Source organism: Artemia sp. Qi Xiang Cuo, chromosome 19, assembly GCF_049724085.1.
Source record: "Artemia sp. Qi Xiang Cuo chromosome 19, ASM4972408v1, whole genome shotgun sequence".
In the NCBI taxonomy this organism is placed as follows: Eukaryota; Metazoa; Arthropoda; class Branchiopoda; order Anostraca; family Artemiidae; genus Artemia; species Artemia sp. Qi Xiang Cuo.
The window spans coordinates 51,517,663-51,535,161 of NC_142812.1; the positions used below are offsets into that span (position 1 = coordinate 51,517,663).

General features: G+C 35.3%; 1 protein-coding gene across 2 annotated transcripts in view; it reads right to left on the reverse strand.

The window, feature by feature from the left end:
• Window positions 1–17,499, reverse strand: part of LOC148940974 (toll-like receptor 2 type-2) — a 68,950-nt gene that overhangs the window by 47,050 nt on the left and 4,401 nt on the right. The window contains exons 3-4 of one of the 2 annotated variants that reach the window (XM_089104938.1): window positions 9,307–9,852; window positions 1,537–1,682 (exon numbers count right to left, since the gene is read on the reverse strand). In XM_089104938.1, coding sequence (XP_088961064.1) covers window positions 1,537–1,682; window positions 9,307–9,852 — 692 coding nt within the window. The remainder of the gene's footprint in view (window positions 1–1,536; window positions 1,683–9,306; window positions 9,853–17,499) is intronic. The other variant, XM_089104939.1, reaches the window with a different exon arrangement.

Here is a 17,499-nt window from a genome sequence, read left to right on the forward strand (position 1 = left end):
ATCTGTGATCCTTCTTCTGGCAAAAAATGCAAAATTCCACATTTTTCTTGATAGGAGCTTAAAACCTCTAGAGTGGGGTTTTCTGGTACATTGAATATGATGGTGTGATTTTCATTAAGGTTTTCTAACTGTTAAGGGGTTTTTTCCCCTTTTTTCGAAAATCAGTCAAATTTCCTCAGGCGCGTCAATTTTGATGGGTAAAATTAAACTAGATGAAGCTTATAAATTTGAAATCAGAATTAAAATCTGATTATTTTGATTATCTATTGGTATCAAAATTCCGTTTTTTAGAGTTTCGGTTACCATTGAGCCGGGTCGCTCCTTACTTACAGTTCGTTACCACGAACTGCTTGATTAGGAGTTAAGCAGGGTTGCGGTCTATCTTTATTTATATGAATAATTTAAGGACCACGGTAAGGGCTATGGGATAGTATGGAATCAAATGGGAAAGTCAAATCTCTCCTTGGCTTAGATTAGTGTCCTAGATGAAAAATTTAGTAAAATGAAGGATTAGAGGTTTTGAGGATTACAGCGCAAGAATTGGTTTGAAACTTAATGGTACGAAGACTAAGTCTCTTAGACTCGGAATAAGTGAAGGTGAAGAGGTGATACTGGCCTGCTGGGTAGCAATACGATGGATTTAATGGATAGCTTGATTTAGCTATGTAGTATCATTAGTAAATATGTTGGATGCAGGAAAGATGTTATAAGTAAAATAGTCAAGGCCTAGGGTGTTTTTTTTCAGGGTCGAAAAAAATTGGAGGAACGGGAAGATAAGAACGCAAACCGAAATTAGGATATTGGAAAATACAATGATGATGGTGGTCAGGTACGGTTCTGAAAAGCCGACGACCTGAAAGACGGAGGAGGATTTGCTAGATGTTTTCCAGTGGAATTGTGTATTGATTCTTTTAGGTACCCATCCGATTGACCTTGTTTCAAAATAGTAAGGTGTACAAAAAATGTGGTTCTATCCCGCTTTCTAAGGGTATAATGAGAGAAAGATTGAGATGCCTAGGACACTGTCTGAGGATGAAGACCTGGCATATTGCCAAAGTTCATCCTTTTCGGACAACCATCTAGGGCCTAGCGAAAAGCTAGTCGTCCTTGCATGCGGTGGGAGGAGGTTGTAACGAAAGATTTTTAGGGAAATTTGAACCTTCTGGGAGGATCTAAAGAGGCAGGCTTTGAATAGCTTGGAAGATAGGAGATGCATGCATAGTTGTGTTGGCCACAGGCGGTTTAGTATTGCGTCGAGGTATTTATTAGATCGAAAAGGACAATTACAAACGAATCTGGTTTTCCGACCGTTATAATTTGTAAGGATATTAATCATATTCTTCATAAACAAATATTTCTTATGAACAATACTTCTCATAAAAAAATGTACCTTGGCTGCTGTTAAGGAGGAATAGGCTCTAAGAGAACAATTACTATCGAATCTTGGCTTTGTTCTGTCAAAAATTTATGAGAATAATAATCATATTTCTCATAAATTACATTTTATGTAAATTATATTTTTCGTAATGTACTGACCTTGGTTGTTGTTTAGAAGGAATAGGCTCTAAAAGAACTATTACAACGGAATCTCGGTTTTGTTCCGTTATAATTTGATGTGCCATTTCCAATTCATGCATACACCATTGACTTTGAATGTAACTCTGAGACAAAATGATGATTATCTGGAAATGGGAATTTCGATTAATGACTGTGAAACAAAGGGTCGAGAGCGAAGGGGAAATTAGATTTCTAGCATAACGTTATACTTGATATGAAACAGCAGAGACTGAAAAGTAAACACGAAAGCTTATTGCTTTACTTTGCAATTTTCAGCGAAATGAATTGATGCTAAGTATATAAAAAGAGGATACGACACAAAGGATATTTTTTATTCATTAATTTTTATGAAGCTAAGATAATCTAAGTTGAAAGTTAGAACAAATTGATCGTCTCTTGAACAGGAGACTTTTAACCAAGGGTCCATATATGGGATTTTACTTGGCTCGAAAGTGTTATCGTTGGGACCCTTCAATGCTTAAAAACATGGAGCATGAAAGTCTACCACAGCTATATATTAAGACGAGCTACTGTCCCACTCTCGACATCTATTTATTCTTTGTTTCCCCGACCTTTTCCAATACAAGTTTCTAATACAACCGTTTCTAATCCTGGGTGCGTGTTTATTTGTATTTTGTTTTCCCACAAGATCGAAATAGGGCTCATTTGAACGAAAACAGAAAGTTCTAGTGTCCTTTTTAATTTACGAAAAACAATTGGAGGTTAACTAGCTCCCCTCCCAAACCCATTTCCCCCCAAAGTCGTTTGATCAAAACGTGAAGATAGCCATTTTGTTCAGTATACATGAAAGGTCCAATAACTTTGCTTTTGGGGATGACATGAGCCCACAGCCCACGAAGGAAGGGCCACAAGTTAGGAAATTTATATTTGATATTGGAAAGTATACTGACTTTTTTCAGAGGCGGATTTTCAGGGGATGGATTTTCTAAGGGAAGAGTTTCCCATTGGGATGAAAGTTTCTGAGATTGAAATTTCCAGAGATAAATTTACACGGGGAAAGTTGGATTTAACGTGGATTTAATTAGAAATTGGAAGTCCTTGTGCCCTTTTTAAGATTAAAAGTGATTGAATTTAAGTAAGATGCGATATTTAAGAAAAACTACATTTTTTTTGTATCTTTTACGTATCATAGCGTATTGATATCATGCTAACTATTAGATCATTGCTAGATTCCAGCCAAGGAAAGTTCAGATAAAAGAAGAAGCAAGTAGAGACAAATAAAAGTTATAACAGCAGTAGCCTAATGAACAGCAAATTACCACCGATAGTAACTGAAATGAAGAAAAAAAAGTTTTCAACAATGAAACTTGGTGAAAATTTTTTCAATTGAGATTCATTTAAATATAGTAGCTTTTATTTAGGTTTTAAAAATTACAAAAAGAGCCTAAAACCCCTCAAAATGAGGTGAGATCGATATACAAAGTGTACCTTTCACATTGCTGCATCTCCCTTTTTTTTAAGTGCCTTCAGTATTCCAAATGAAGGCTTTTTTGAAAAAAGAAGAGGTAGTTATGGTACCCATTGCTTTTTTTTATTCTTTTTTCTTTTAATGAAAACACCCACATAGGTTCTTCTGGTGCAACTATGAGCATGACGTTCCTGGTGCAATGATGCGCCATGAAGTTACTGGCTCAAGATTTGTACATGACGTTCGTTATAGCATACAATTGATAATAAAAACTGCGCCGTTGAAGTTGCCATTGTCAAAAATCTGAGACAACAAGGAAAATCATATATTTAGGTAGCACTGTAGCACAGGTGTCTCTGATGAGTCATTTTTTTTTATTCTTTTTTTTTTCTTGTCATTTCTAGTAGGGCACTGGAACAACATGGACTGCGTTTTTACCACCTGTAGCACGAAAGTGCTATTTTAGCACTATTTGATCATGTCTAGCACTGTAGCCCGTGCTACATTGAATGCAGAACTTATTCTCCTATATGACCATATTGAAAATATAGACATATAAATTGTAATTACATGATGTGTCTCACATTTAAATATGTTATATGTGTTTGCGAGTAAATTTTTCCATTCACTGCTCTAATCAGCTACATTTTTTATGGATACGTTTTTATTCCTGTACATAAAAAAAGATTAAAATTGACCTAAAAACTAATCCAAGTACACTTAAACGGAAAATAAGCGTGTCACGGCACAAGTTGCGACACAAAAAAATTTCTGACAGTAGCACAGAAAGTCGCTGTATAGCACGCAAATTTAGGCAACTGTAGAACATTAGGAACTTATAGTGGTCGCAACCCTGATAGTAGTATGAAATTATGTACTCTGTGGCTGAATATTGTTGCTTCACTTTGATAAATAGTATCTGCTTTTTAAGGATTCATTTGAAAGGAAATTGCTATATTCTACGTACTTTATTAAGTAATTAAGTAAAAAACAGGCTTTTTTGACTGGGAATAAGGAACAATATTTAAACTTAAAACAAGCAGAAATTATTCTGTATATGAGGGGAGTTGCCCCCTATTCAATACCTCGATCTTCATTCTAAAGTATTTTATAATTTAAAAAAACTTCTTATTCTAATTAAATGGCCCTTGTGTTTCAGGAATCATTGTTAAAGAATTGGGGCATTATTTTCAAGTAATTCCAAGAAATTCAGCTTCCCTCTGTGGAAAATTAGCTCCATCCACAGAAAACTTACAAGTAAAGTTCCTCCCACGTTAAATACTTCCTTTCCCGGAAAATCCCCCCAGACAATTCCGTCCATGCTGAGAATCCCCCAGAAAAATTTCTTTCGGACCCATTAACAAATAGCCTACTATACGTAAACAATGGTAAATTTTGTAATTTACAGCCCTTTCCCTTGAAAAATTTTCCTTGGCATACTTTCATTTGAAAAAAAAATAATTTCAGATCTTTTTACAGATCATGTCGGATATCCCCCTCCGTGGAATATTTATCCCGGAGACCCCCAGTGGAACGTCGCTGTCGCGAAAAAATCCCCCATGGATATTTTCTCCCACGGAAAATCCCCCATGATTTTGCTCCAGACAATCTCAAATTTTCCCAGGAACAACCCCAACTGTCGAATTTAGTCGGGAAAGATATAGTAAGACAGATAAAAAGAATTTCGTAAAGAAATTCTTGCAAGTCCCGTCTGTGTAAAATTTCCTCTGGAAAGATCAGCCCCAGAAAATTCCCTACCACGGAAAGTTTTAACCGTATTAAAACCCCCCAAGAAGAAATCTTCCCCCAAATAAAAATAAATATCTGCATGAGACTGCATGCTTCTAAATAATAAATACTATACGTAAACAATGGATACATTTCGTAACTCACAGCCGTTTCAACAGGGGATAGGGGGAGGTCAAGTTAGGCCCAAAAGCATAGTTTTCAGACCTTTCAAATATGCTTAACAAAATGTATATCTCAAAATTTTGATCAGACGACTATGGGAAAAAAGGGAATGGGAGGGGGGCTAGCTGTCCTCCAATCTTTTTGGTTATTTAAAAAGAGCACTAGAACTTTGATTTCCGTTCAAATGAGCCCTCTCCCGATCTTCTAAGATCACTAGTTCGATCTGATCACCACTGGAAAAAAAAAATAATAAAATAAACACGCATCCGTGATCTTTCTTCTGGCGAAAAATGCAAAATTCCACATTTTTGTATACAGGAACTTGAAAACTCTGCAGTGTTGTTTCCGAATACTTCGAATCTGACGGAGTGATTTTCATTAAGATTATTTGATATTTTAGAGGTGTTTTCCCACTTTTTTCAAAAAATGGGTGTATTTTCTCAGGATTATATATATATATATATATATATATATATATATATATATATATATATATATATATATATATATATATATATATATATATATATATATATATATATATATATATATATATATATATATATATATATATATATATATATATATATATATATATATATATATATATATATATATATATATATATATATATATATACATATATTATGAAAAATCCACTTAGAGCCATAGCAAAAAAATGAAAAATGACAAAAACAATGGTACATGACGCTAACACATAACAAAACAGGGTAGATTACGATAATAATGAAAAAAGTATAACAATTGCAACATAAATAAAAAAAAATCACATCATACGGTAAGCTCACACAATTACAAAATAATATTGCATACGTGATATATAGATACTCATTGCTCTAAACCCACATGGACCATGGCTGTAAGAGGAAAAATAAAATACTTCAAGTACACCTTCCCCCATTGAAAAAGTCTCTTTCTATGTGTCATTCCCAATTTAGTATATTTTTCAATGTTTTTTATTGTCTCATAGAATTTCAGTCCTATTACTGAGACCAACCACCCACTCGACCGTAAACTACTAGAAAAAAATTTATTTCTTAAATCCTGTAATTTAGGACAAAGAGCCATGAAGTGAAACAGATCCTCACCCTTTTTTCCACACATGGGGCGCGAGTAGGGACCATCTATTATCCTTACTATCCTTAAGTACTACCTTCTTTCTCCAAGTGCTAGGGAATTATCCCTCCCTGACATATGTCACTTAATTTTTCCACTATTTAAGCCCACTTTAAAATAAATATTGTGCCCCTAAACCTCCTTCCATTACCGGTAATTTCCAAGGTACGCCTAGGCTGCGGCTTCAAACTGCCATTTCTGAATCACCTGATTTTCAAACACACCCTTTACTAAATTATCTGCATTTCCTTTCTCTAGTCCAGTCCCCTTACCTTCATTTCAAACACCTCCCAACCCACAGCTATTTTAAATTGATCTTGCCTGGGAAGCACATGAACTTTTCCTTCTGTCCTGCAGCACTTCCAGATAAGGTGCCTTTACTAACTTATTATTTGTTAAACCAATAACCTTTTTCCAGTATACCATCATTCTTACCAGTCTTTATACCCTTAGTGAAAACAATCCTGTAGCCTATTACACCAAGAAATAAATCATAACATTGTAAAGATTATAGTCTTACATTTGATGGCCGGGGTATTCCATGTAGGCAATTATTTTACAAAGCTATTAAATACTAAAAAAAAGAGTTTTTTTTCAATTCAAATTAAGGAGCAACCTTAAAGCTAAAAAGAAACAGAAATTATTACGTATATGAGGGGAGCCCTCTTCAACACCTCGCTCTTCACGTTCAAGAATTTTAGTATTTAAAAAAAGCTTCTTTTTGTTCTTATTAAACGACTCTTGTGTTTCAAGAGTCGTTCTCTAAGAAATGACACAAGAACAAGATTCAAACTTTAGCATAAAGAACTTATCTGTATGGACAATTATCTTTGTGGTAATGGTTTTAGTCTCTGCTTGGTTGAAACGATTAGCCCCTGGGCTAAGGACAGATAGTTTCAGAAAACCTTACCATTGCAAAGCTTTGTTGTCGTGAATTGATCCATCAGACCATCATGGTTGCATTGATAGCTACAATCTGGTAAAGAGCAAACCCCAGTCCATGGTAAAGGAAAGCTTAAAAACGCATTTCCAATAAAAAATGTCTAGTGAGAAAAATTGCCGCTTTAAACTAATCCGGATAGTGTAAATCTTATTTCAAATGACTTTAATTGTAAAAGCTTATGATAAACAGAAGTTTATAGGGATTTGGAAAAAAAGATCCGGAAAATCCCAGAAAATGCCCTTATCTTGAATATCCACCAATGTATAATCTTTAGTTTAACACTCACCTAGTAAGGGTAAAAAGCCTAATTGATCCTATACCAAAAGACAAGAAAGCTTTATATCTTCTTTGGACTGCGCTTTCCAGCTCGTGAATTAAGACTTTATCTTGTAGTTCGTAATTATCAAATCTTGACTTTTTTTCTAACTTCTGTTTTTCGTTTTTTTTCACTTTTTTGTCGAATCATTCCAGGTGGGGTTGCTACCCCTAGTGATTTATAATTATTTCTAGTAATTTTTTGTTTTGACTAAACAAACAATCATCAAATCAGCACGTAAATCACTAGATTATTGAAAAAATATCACTAAATCAACCAAAAATCACTAGAATCTATTGTTTTTTTCTCACCGGGTGGCAATCCTGATTTTAGGTCTCCTAAAATGTTGAAGCTCAAGAAGAAAAATATTGAAAAGTATGCTTTCTTCTGAGAAGTTCTAAATTTTCAGCATTAATGATCCCGAAAAATTACACTAGTAATGACTTAAAATTTTGTACATAATACTAAAAACGTATCTTAAATTCCTTGAATATCCTCAGTTTTCTAAAATCTATATATATTTCTAATAGGATAGGATTTCATAAACAACGGTAATTTAATCTTCAAATTCTCAACGATACCTAGGATAATATACACCTTGGAATCTTTGTTTTGCAAAATTTTGTTTTGCTTAAGAGGGATATTAAGTTTAACGTTTATATGTATTATGCCATATTAAAAAAAAATTATTTGATTTCTGTAGTTCCATTGCCTCGAAACAAAAATCTTTGTGTAAGGTTTATAGTGTATATTTTTAAAACCTACTGAAAACACAAAATCAGCGCAACGAAGTACGATTAGTAAAAGAAAATCAAGTACCCTGCGGGAAATAAAGGACTAATTCATAAGGTTTTCAATAGTTATTCACCTCGTATGAAATCAGCAAATTTTGGGATACAATTTTAATTCTCTCAGAACTTCAAGTGAATTTATTTTTCAGAAAAGTAATAGTTCTTCAGAATTTCACACATTGGGGAAATGTTATGAGTCGTAGTATTCGTATAAATATTGCAGATTTATGTTGCATAATCTCCAAGCAATAATTTTTGTTCGTTTTAACTATCATCTTTTATCATTTCTTTGGTCAGATAAATTTGTTGTCAGATAAATATTATTCTTGCATGCCGCCATGCGGTATTACATAGAACAGAATTACATTAAACTAAATATGCCAGAAAGTATTTCCTTTTTGAACAAGAGAATGCATAGTCGGCAGTTTTACCCACGTGCTCTGACATTTGTGTGGCTCGATGCAAATCGAGGTTTTTTATGACTTCGCCAACAATCTGGATCTTGGTTCATTTGGAATTTTCCATATGTTAATTCTGTTAATTAAAAACTGTTTTGAGAACCTGTAATTTATCCCCTTTTTAGCTTCATAGTAAAAAAGTGGTGGATATAGGCGGGAGGGCTCTTGGGTTGGGCACAATTTTTTTGTGTAGTTTTCAATTTTATTTACACAAATTTGTTTGGCAAAAGAAAATGGTCATGAAAATTATTATCATAAACACGAATACCATATATTAAAAAAATAAACTACGAATATGGAGATAAAAAATCTATATGAATTCTTAGCAGCCCCTCCCCCTCTCTCACAACTGATCCGCTACTGAAGCTAAAAAAAGCAAAATTAAAGAAAACAATTTGAGTAGAAAAGACAATGAATTTATGGTTTTGTTCTTCCGTTTCCTAATTTCTCATCTGCATTTTTTTTTGCCAATATAAAAAAATCTGGTGTCCATGCGCTTTATTAAGGATTAAAATTCCGTATTTTTTTTTATTTTCGGTTACTATTGATCCGGGTCGCTCCTTACTTACAGTTCGTTACCACGAACTGTTTGATAACATAACTTTGTTTGAAGGACTAAGGCTACTTAAGGTTTTTTCTTTTTGACCCGTGCGTTTTAACCGCAAGCCTCGGCATACTCCCTGGCTAAACTTTGTCTATAGCATCTCTAAGTCTAAAATTATTATCACACTAAGTAATTTTAGCCAATATAAAAAAAGACTCACCTTTTTACTCTTCATAATTGCTTGTACTATATTTTCTGTTATCTTAATTCCTGGTACAAAATCCCGGTCATGAACACATAATCTATAGTCATAATTAGTGTCGCTCTCAGGAACGATGTCAATTTCACAATTTTTTTCTAACTTTGGTATCAAATTTTCATATACCCAAACCCGATCATTTTCACTATACGAAACAAAAGCATCATATTCAGTCTCGTCAGAGTTTTCTGAATCATTGTACTTACGAGTATAGAAATATCGTTTAATATAATACCGGTTGTAATAGGTTACTGACATGGTAGTACATATCAGTATAAATACTGAAGCAGATGTGATAGAAATGACCGTTGCCGCATCATGGTTTATTTTGTCTGCTATAGTGTTTGAACTCTTACGACACTGTATGTATGTCATCTCTTGTATCTGTTCACGAGATTGATCTGTTGTGTTGATGCAGATATAGGCAAGAGGGTCATCCCAACGATTTATTGTAAGGCTCGAACTATTCATCTCTGTTTCGTTTGCCATAAGTAAAAGTTCATTTAGCTAGAAGAAAATACAAAATAATTAGATCAAAACTGCTGATAATAATGATGATCATTTAATTGCCTAAGACCAAACAGTTCATGGTAACGAACTATAATTAAGGAGGGAGTCGGTCCAATACTAATCGAATTTTTTAAAATGGAATATTGATAACCACACATACATCAAAGAAATGGGTTTTTATGCTGATTCTAAATATGTAAGATTCTAGATGCTACGAGCATGAAATAACTGATTCTAAATTAAGTTCAATGTTGTCCATCAAAAGCCACAAGCCTAAGAAAATTTAACTGGTTTTCAAAAATTGGAAAAAAACCATCAAAAGTTTAGTGATCTTAATGAATTTCACACTATCAGATTCACCATATCAGAAAACCCTAGCATGGAGTTTTCAAACTCACCAACAAAATGTGGAATTTTGTTTTGCCAGAAGAAAGATCAAGCGTGTGTGTTCATTTATTCATTTTTTTTTATTACCACAGGGGTGATCACATCGAATCCCTAGTCCTAGAAATCAGGAGGGGGCTCATTCAAACAGGCATCAAAAGTTCTTATGTTGTTTTCAAGTGACCAGTAAAATTCCAGGGCAACTACCTTCCTCCTATACCCCTTTTCCCCCAAGGACATCTGATCAAAATTTTTAGATAGTCAGTTTATTTAACACATTTGAACGAGGATGACATGAACCCCTATAGTCCCTGGGGAAAGGGCTATAGGATACGCAATTTGCCCATTGTTTACAAATAGTATCTGTTACTGGAAGCTTTTTGGGAATTTTTTTGTGGGGGTGGGTTGAGGGGCACAGAGAGAATTTTCTTTTGAGAGGGATGTTTCTGCAGTGACTTTTTCAGGAAGTATTTTAGACAGGAAAGGGGGGGGGTTGATTTCCAGACATGATTTGAAAAACAGTGAGAAATTATATTTAAAAAAAACATGTCTTTTCAACCGAAACTAAGGAGCAACATTAAAACGTAAAACAAACAGAAATTCTTCCCAACTCATTCAACCTGTCCTGGCTGAGTGGTTGGCGCGCTGGGCTAGAAATACTTTGTCCAGGGGGAACGGGTTCGATTCCTGGCGTGGCCAGTTATTTGGTTTGGGACGGGTGTCAGTGGTGTGACTCTGTAAGCTCAGTTAGAGTCGACCCTTCTCTAAATGGGTACCTGGAGAAATATGGAGAAGTTAAGCAGGAAGGGTGTGTGAAAGCACTGGATGGCTGGCCCCAACCCCTCTTTGCACTTCCTGGCTGAAGGGCCACGAAACGGAGATGAGTACCGTGGTTTAGACCTTGGGGTCTAGTGCAGTTATACCTATTTACTTACTTTATTCCTTACTTATTCATTCATGGACGACCTAGTTTTTGTTTGGCCCCAGATTGAAGGTCATAAAGAACAATGTTTGGCAATATGTCAATCCTAATCCCCAAAACCTAGTATTGCTATCTCAACCTTTCTTTCATTAAAGCCCTAAGAAGTGGGATAGAACTACATTTTTGTAGAGCTTGTGGTTTGACACGTGGCCAGGAAAAACGGGTACCTAAAACTATTCTTTGAGGCCCATATTTCAAATCCATACTTGACCACCGTTAATACCGTCGGTTCTAATATTATAGTCTTTTTTCGTAGACTGATCTTTCTATTCTTCTAAACTTCTTCAACTGCGTAAAAATGCCCTGGATCTTCGACTTTCTACTTTTTACATCTTGACTGCATTAACCATCTTTACTAATAATTCTACACTAGTAAGTGAAGCTATACCCTTGATCGATCTTCTCGTTACCCAAAGTCACCTCTTCACCTTGGCTTAGAACTGAGTTCTAACCCATCTATATCAGAAAAATATACTCTTTCGAATCAGACACTTCTTTCACTTATAGCCCTTTGTAACAGAACTTATTTTTACTTCCATTATAGAGGCATTTCTTATAGACAGAAATACGGAATTCCAATGGGCACCCTTTCACCAATAGAGGCTGATATCTTTATGGAAGACCTTGAAGAAAGGGCTATTTTGTAAAGTTTTTTGTAAACCTGAATTTTGGGTTCGTTTTAAAGAGGATATTTTCACTTGTGGGAGCATGGTGACGAGTCTCTGGGGTCTTTCCTTCACTTGCTCAACTCCTTGGATCAAAAACTTAAATTTAATCAGGAATCAGAGGTATAGAGGCGACTTCCTTTCTTAGATGTCCTGGTGCACCGAAATGATACATGTTTCGATTTTGGGGTCTATATAAAACCCACACATAGTGACCGTTACTTAAATTATTCCCCTAATCATTCTCCTGCTGTGAAAAGAGGAGTGGTCACTTCTCTAGTTGACAGAGCTTTGTAAGTTTGTTAAACACGTTTTCTGGATTCATAGCTCGACCACCTTAGAAATATTTTATATGGGAATTGTTGTCAAATTAGTTTAATAAATTCTGTAATTGCAAAAGGCATTAAAAGATTATCAGATAGTGACACAGTAAACGCAAATCAAAGGGAAAATCCAGTTTATCTTGGTCTCCCGTACGTTAAAGGGGTTTCAGGCCACATTTCAAAAACAAATCTAAGAAAATATAATATTGACACTATAGACCCAGAAAAACTATCAGTTCCCAAATTTATTAAGGTAAAGACCCTATCCCCATAGGTGAAAACTCCGGTGTCTACAGAATTCATTGCTTCTGTGGGCTTTGGCACATCGGAAGAACTGATCAGCGACTTACGAATAGATTAACTCAGCGCTCTACCTCAATTAATAACACCATTAAAAAGCGGAAAAAACAGATAATTTTGACTCTGCCCTTGATGAGTGCATTTTTGATTACCCAGACCATACTATTTTATTTAACTAAACTAGCCTAATTTCGCATGACAAAGGTATTGTCCAACATTACAGAGAAGCTGTTGAAATCTATAAATACCACATTTAGGCCTAGCTTTGAACAGAGATTCAGGTGATTTAAAAATAAATGAGTCGTACTTCGGTTTTCTCCAAAGAGAAGCCGATACTTTAGTAGTCCCTGATATAAACCTTGTACCGCCTTCCCAATCACATAATCAAACACGTCAAAAATCCCTTAGGTCTCAAAGGGTGTCTGCAAGGAATGCAATTATTAAAATCAGGGATCAGATGACGTAGTTCTCAAACTCATTTATTTGCTGGTTCGTTTTGGTTTGAGCGAATAAATGTTTTCTTTTATTTCTCAGTTATTTGCTAGTATCCGTCGATGGCAGTTCATATTTTTTTGGATTTTTGTAAATTACGGATATTGGTGAATAACTCACTTTATGGTTGATAGATATTCGATCTTAATTCTTATAATTTTTGGCTTTTATTAAATTTTGTTCATCTTTTTATTTTGGGGGTTTTTTCATTAGTTTTTTGTTTTTTTTTCACATTGACTTTCCGCGTTTGTTTTGTTGTTTTTTTTCTGCACTTTCCTTGAATGTATTTTTTGTTTCTCGCTGAAGAAAAGAGGTGTTTGTTCTCTCATATTCGCTTTGTGTGTTTTTTTTAGTATTTTCGTTTGGCCTTTAAAAACCCTATTTTTGATCTTTTTTCTTTCTTTATATTATGGCAGGTCAATGTGGTTTAAGAAATTATTTTCACCCTGTTTAACGCCTGATTCAACACGAAACGAGCGTCTAACCTCACTTCCTACCTTAACCAGAGTAATATTGTCCTCGTACATATCGCTAATGACTTTAATGGGATTATCTGGTATAGCATAGTGGTATAGTAGTACTTTTTACAAAAAAAAAAGAAAAGTACAAAAGCAATTAAAAGAATCAGTAAAACAAGTAAAAACGATAAAAATAAGAAAAAAAAAACTTACAAAACGCTAATATAAACATAATCACCATAGAAGACGCTTTCATTGATTAATGTCCGCACGAATAAACAACGCCAGATTTCTAATGCAAACAAAACACCCATTTACCAAAAAATCTTCCACCCAAAACTCTTTACCTCCATCTTCTCCAAAATCTTAATTTCTTAAATCCCTTTACTCTTCCCACTTCCCCAGAAAACGCAAAAAGTTTCCCTCCCACTTTGCACACATCGGACAGCTGTAAGGACCACTCTTCTTTCTAATCCTTCCCGAATATCGTCTTCTATCCCCAAGTGACATCAATTTGTCTCAAAAAGAAATTACCCATTTTTTATAATTACGAGCCAACCCAGCTGTAAATATACTTCCTCCCCCCATATATTTTACCCTAGATTACAAACCAAGAGAGTAACACAATCAGATCAGACGCACCCACTTTTCAACTAAAATTGAATATGGCTGTACCGAAAACCTGTCCTGCAAGGATAGGTCCTTGACTAATAAAACTCAATAAAAAAACAATTACTGGTTCGGTATTGAAGCCAATAGCTCCTTATCTGTAACTAATGGGCTGTAAACATATACCCATTTTCTACAGAAATAGCGGGATAACGTATGTTATACATTCTCACAAGAGTTCGGAGTTGAGAGTTTTATTCATTCACCAATAAATACAGATTGGAAATAAAATACTCTTATTCCTCCACGAAAGGTTTCATGGCCAGGGATACAAGGGGGATACAAAAAAAACGATATAAGCAACAACCAAAAAAAGAGAACAATAGCCAAATAACATATAAGATTAAAAAGACAACATACCTGAGGCCTGGGAGTCAAAGCGCAGAGATGACAATCATTCACCATGAAACAAACACTCAGGGGACATCAACTCCTCAAAAAAAAGGTAAAGAAAAATAAATAAATAAATATGTAAAACAAAACACTATTCTGTTTGATTTTTAACTAAATGGTCCTTAAGAACGCCTTTAAAAGTCCCAAACGAGTGGAATCTCTGTACTGAAGAAGGTAGGGAATTCCAGACCTGCTGACAAGCAATGAGGGGATTGAAATCTGACGGCTTAGTAGGGGTAGGAGGAATACAGATATTGTTTGAAGAACAAAGGCTATATAAAGCTGGATCACACATAAACACAAGAGTTTTTGAAGAGATTTTGGAAGATTACCATGAAGCTGATGAAAGACAAAAGAGGCAAAAGAAAGAATGTAAATAGACTGTAGATTTAAGAGCAGTTTTTGTGAGGAACGGTTGGTGTCCATAACCAGACGCTGTGATTTATTTTGCATGACAGAAAGTGACCGTAGTGTAGAAGAAAAAGTAAACATCCATACAATGGGGCAATACGAAATAGATGACTGGACAAGGCAGAAGAAAAGAAGCTTCAGAATAGATCCAGGAAATATGTGTCTGAGCTTTCGAAGGATACCCAGACTCCGTGAGATTTTAACCCTAATAATGTCTATATGGATTGTAAATGAAAGGTTCTTATCGAGCAGGATACCAAGAAACCAGACCACCTGATTCTCTGATCTACACAAGGAGCCTTGTGACACCTGAAGGTGTGCAAGCTGAGGGAAAGCTATACCAATTCGAGAAAAAATAAGTAACTTGCCAACATTCAAGGCCAAGTAATTCACATCAAACCCATGAAAAAACTCTCTCGATTGCTACCACAAGGTTAGACTTGGTATCACATTCCATCTTCTCAGGGTTCCCAAGGGTGGTGTTATCTGCAAAAGCAACGAGAAAACCTTCATCATAAGTATTATTGGACCACGAATAAACATCAGGATGACAGCTTGCAGCATGCTAGAGGCTATGTATTTTTGACTGCCGAAATCAGATCATTAACATAAATCAGAAATAAAACGGGGCCAAGAACAGATCCCTGAGGGACGCCATAATCTACTTCAGAAGAGCTTCAGAAAAGCATATTAATTCAAATAAGCCTACCAGAAAGATATGATTCAAACCAAAAGAAAGCATTTGATCTTATGCCAATATACGATAGTTTCCAAAAAAGAATCGGACGGGTGAATGAATCAAAAGCTTTACGAACATCCAAAAATAAAGCTGCCGGGATACGACCAGAATTTATTCCCGAGTGAATGAAATTCAAGAGAACTGCGCAATCATGCTCTGTAGAGTGATTTGCTTTGAATCTAAACTGTAAATTATGCAAATTTTTTTTTGCATCCAGAAAGCTAAGAAACCTGGATAGCATAATCTTCTCAAAAACTGTGCTGAAAACATATAGGAGAGAAATTTGCCTATAATTAGCAGGATTACTCCGAGAACCACCTTTATACAACACTATAACCTTAGCTCGCTTGAGAGATTCAGGGAAAATTCCTATCTCAAATGACAGATTGACAAGCTTAGCTAATGGTGATAAAATAGCTGGCAAAATGGCACGGATAACCCCTGTAGGAATTATTTTTGACCCTGAAGACAATGATCCTTTAAGAGTATTCACGATACGAGCTACCTCGAACTCAGAAACAGAGTTGAAGAGCATTGACTTTAAACATGAGGGTCCAAGATAGGCTCTAAAATCGCAACGAGCAGTTGCAGAGCTTGCAGAGGCAGCACTTGTCTTCCCTATATTAACAAAATAAGATGTAAGCACTATCTGAACATCCTCTTCTCCTTGGACGGTTTTACCGTCGATTATCAGCGTTGTTGGAACTGAAGGCAGAGGGGGAATACGTCTAAAAACCGAATTAATTAAATACTATGTCTTCGTAACATCCTTTCCACAATCATAAAATTTCCTAGGGTAATACTGAGACTTAGCCTTCCGACACAGGGAATTAAATATACTCCTATAGGCCTTGATCCGTTGATGATGAGCTACAGATGATGAAGCCTTGTAAACCTTCCACAAATAATTTTTACTTTTTCAGCTTTTATGGAGACCTGGAGTCACCCATGGATTCAGCGGTGCTGTCCACCTCTCTCTATCTGTTTCCTGTTCAGCCTCTCCATCCTATATCCTGGAATATCTAAAACTATATACTTATTTGAATCCAAGAAAGCTTCACATAATCCAATAATATCAGGAGTTCCACCACTAACTATTCGTTTCAACTTATCAAAAGACGAGTGAGGTCCTTGAATGTTAAGGTGAATCATAGAGAAAACACACTCTCGTTTAGAGGAGGCAGAACCATTTAATTGCGAAACTTACTTACTTTTAATACCCGAATTAGGATCATTAATCTTCTGATTTCTACTTCAAACTGAATTATTAATTTTATTTTCTAAATGATTATTTTGTAACTCAACAAAATGTTCCCCCAAAGAGTTGATACCACCCTGGTCACCAAAAGAAGTTGTCAATCTACTTACGGTGGATGGTAGATCCACTCCGCGAATAAACTCACCAGACCAAAGGTTGTCAACATTACAGCAGAGCTATGGCATGGGAGTCAAGGATGGATGGGAAAAGATAATGATGGGAGTCATTGGGGGTAAAAGGTTATTTGTGAAACGCTAGAAAACAAAACGATTTTGTTTCCTTTTTCTGATTTTGATTTTGCTAAAAGCATTTTCTGCGGCTTTTTTGAAGCTTTTTCGTTACCGTCAGTGTGGGGAAATAAGGACATATTACCCTCTAGAATTTTTAACCTTCTAAGTTTGAAAAAATACCTTGTTTTTCGGAGGGTGGTATTCTCGTTGACAAGTATTTATTTAATATTTTGCTGAAAAAAAAAAAAGAAATTTGCCCCTTCCCCAAGAATTAAAATAGAATTACCCCTACTTTTTCGTCAATTGACGCCACTGACTATTTTGCTACCGTATTAGATCC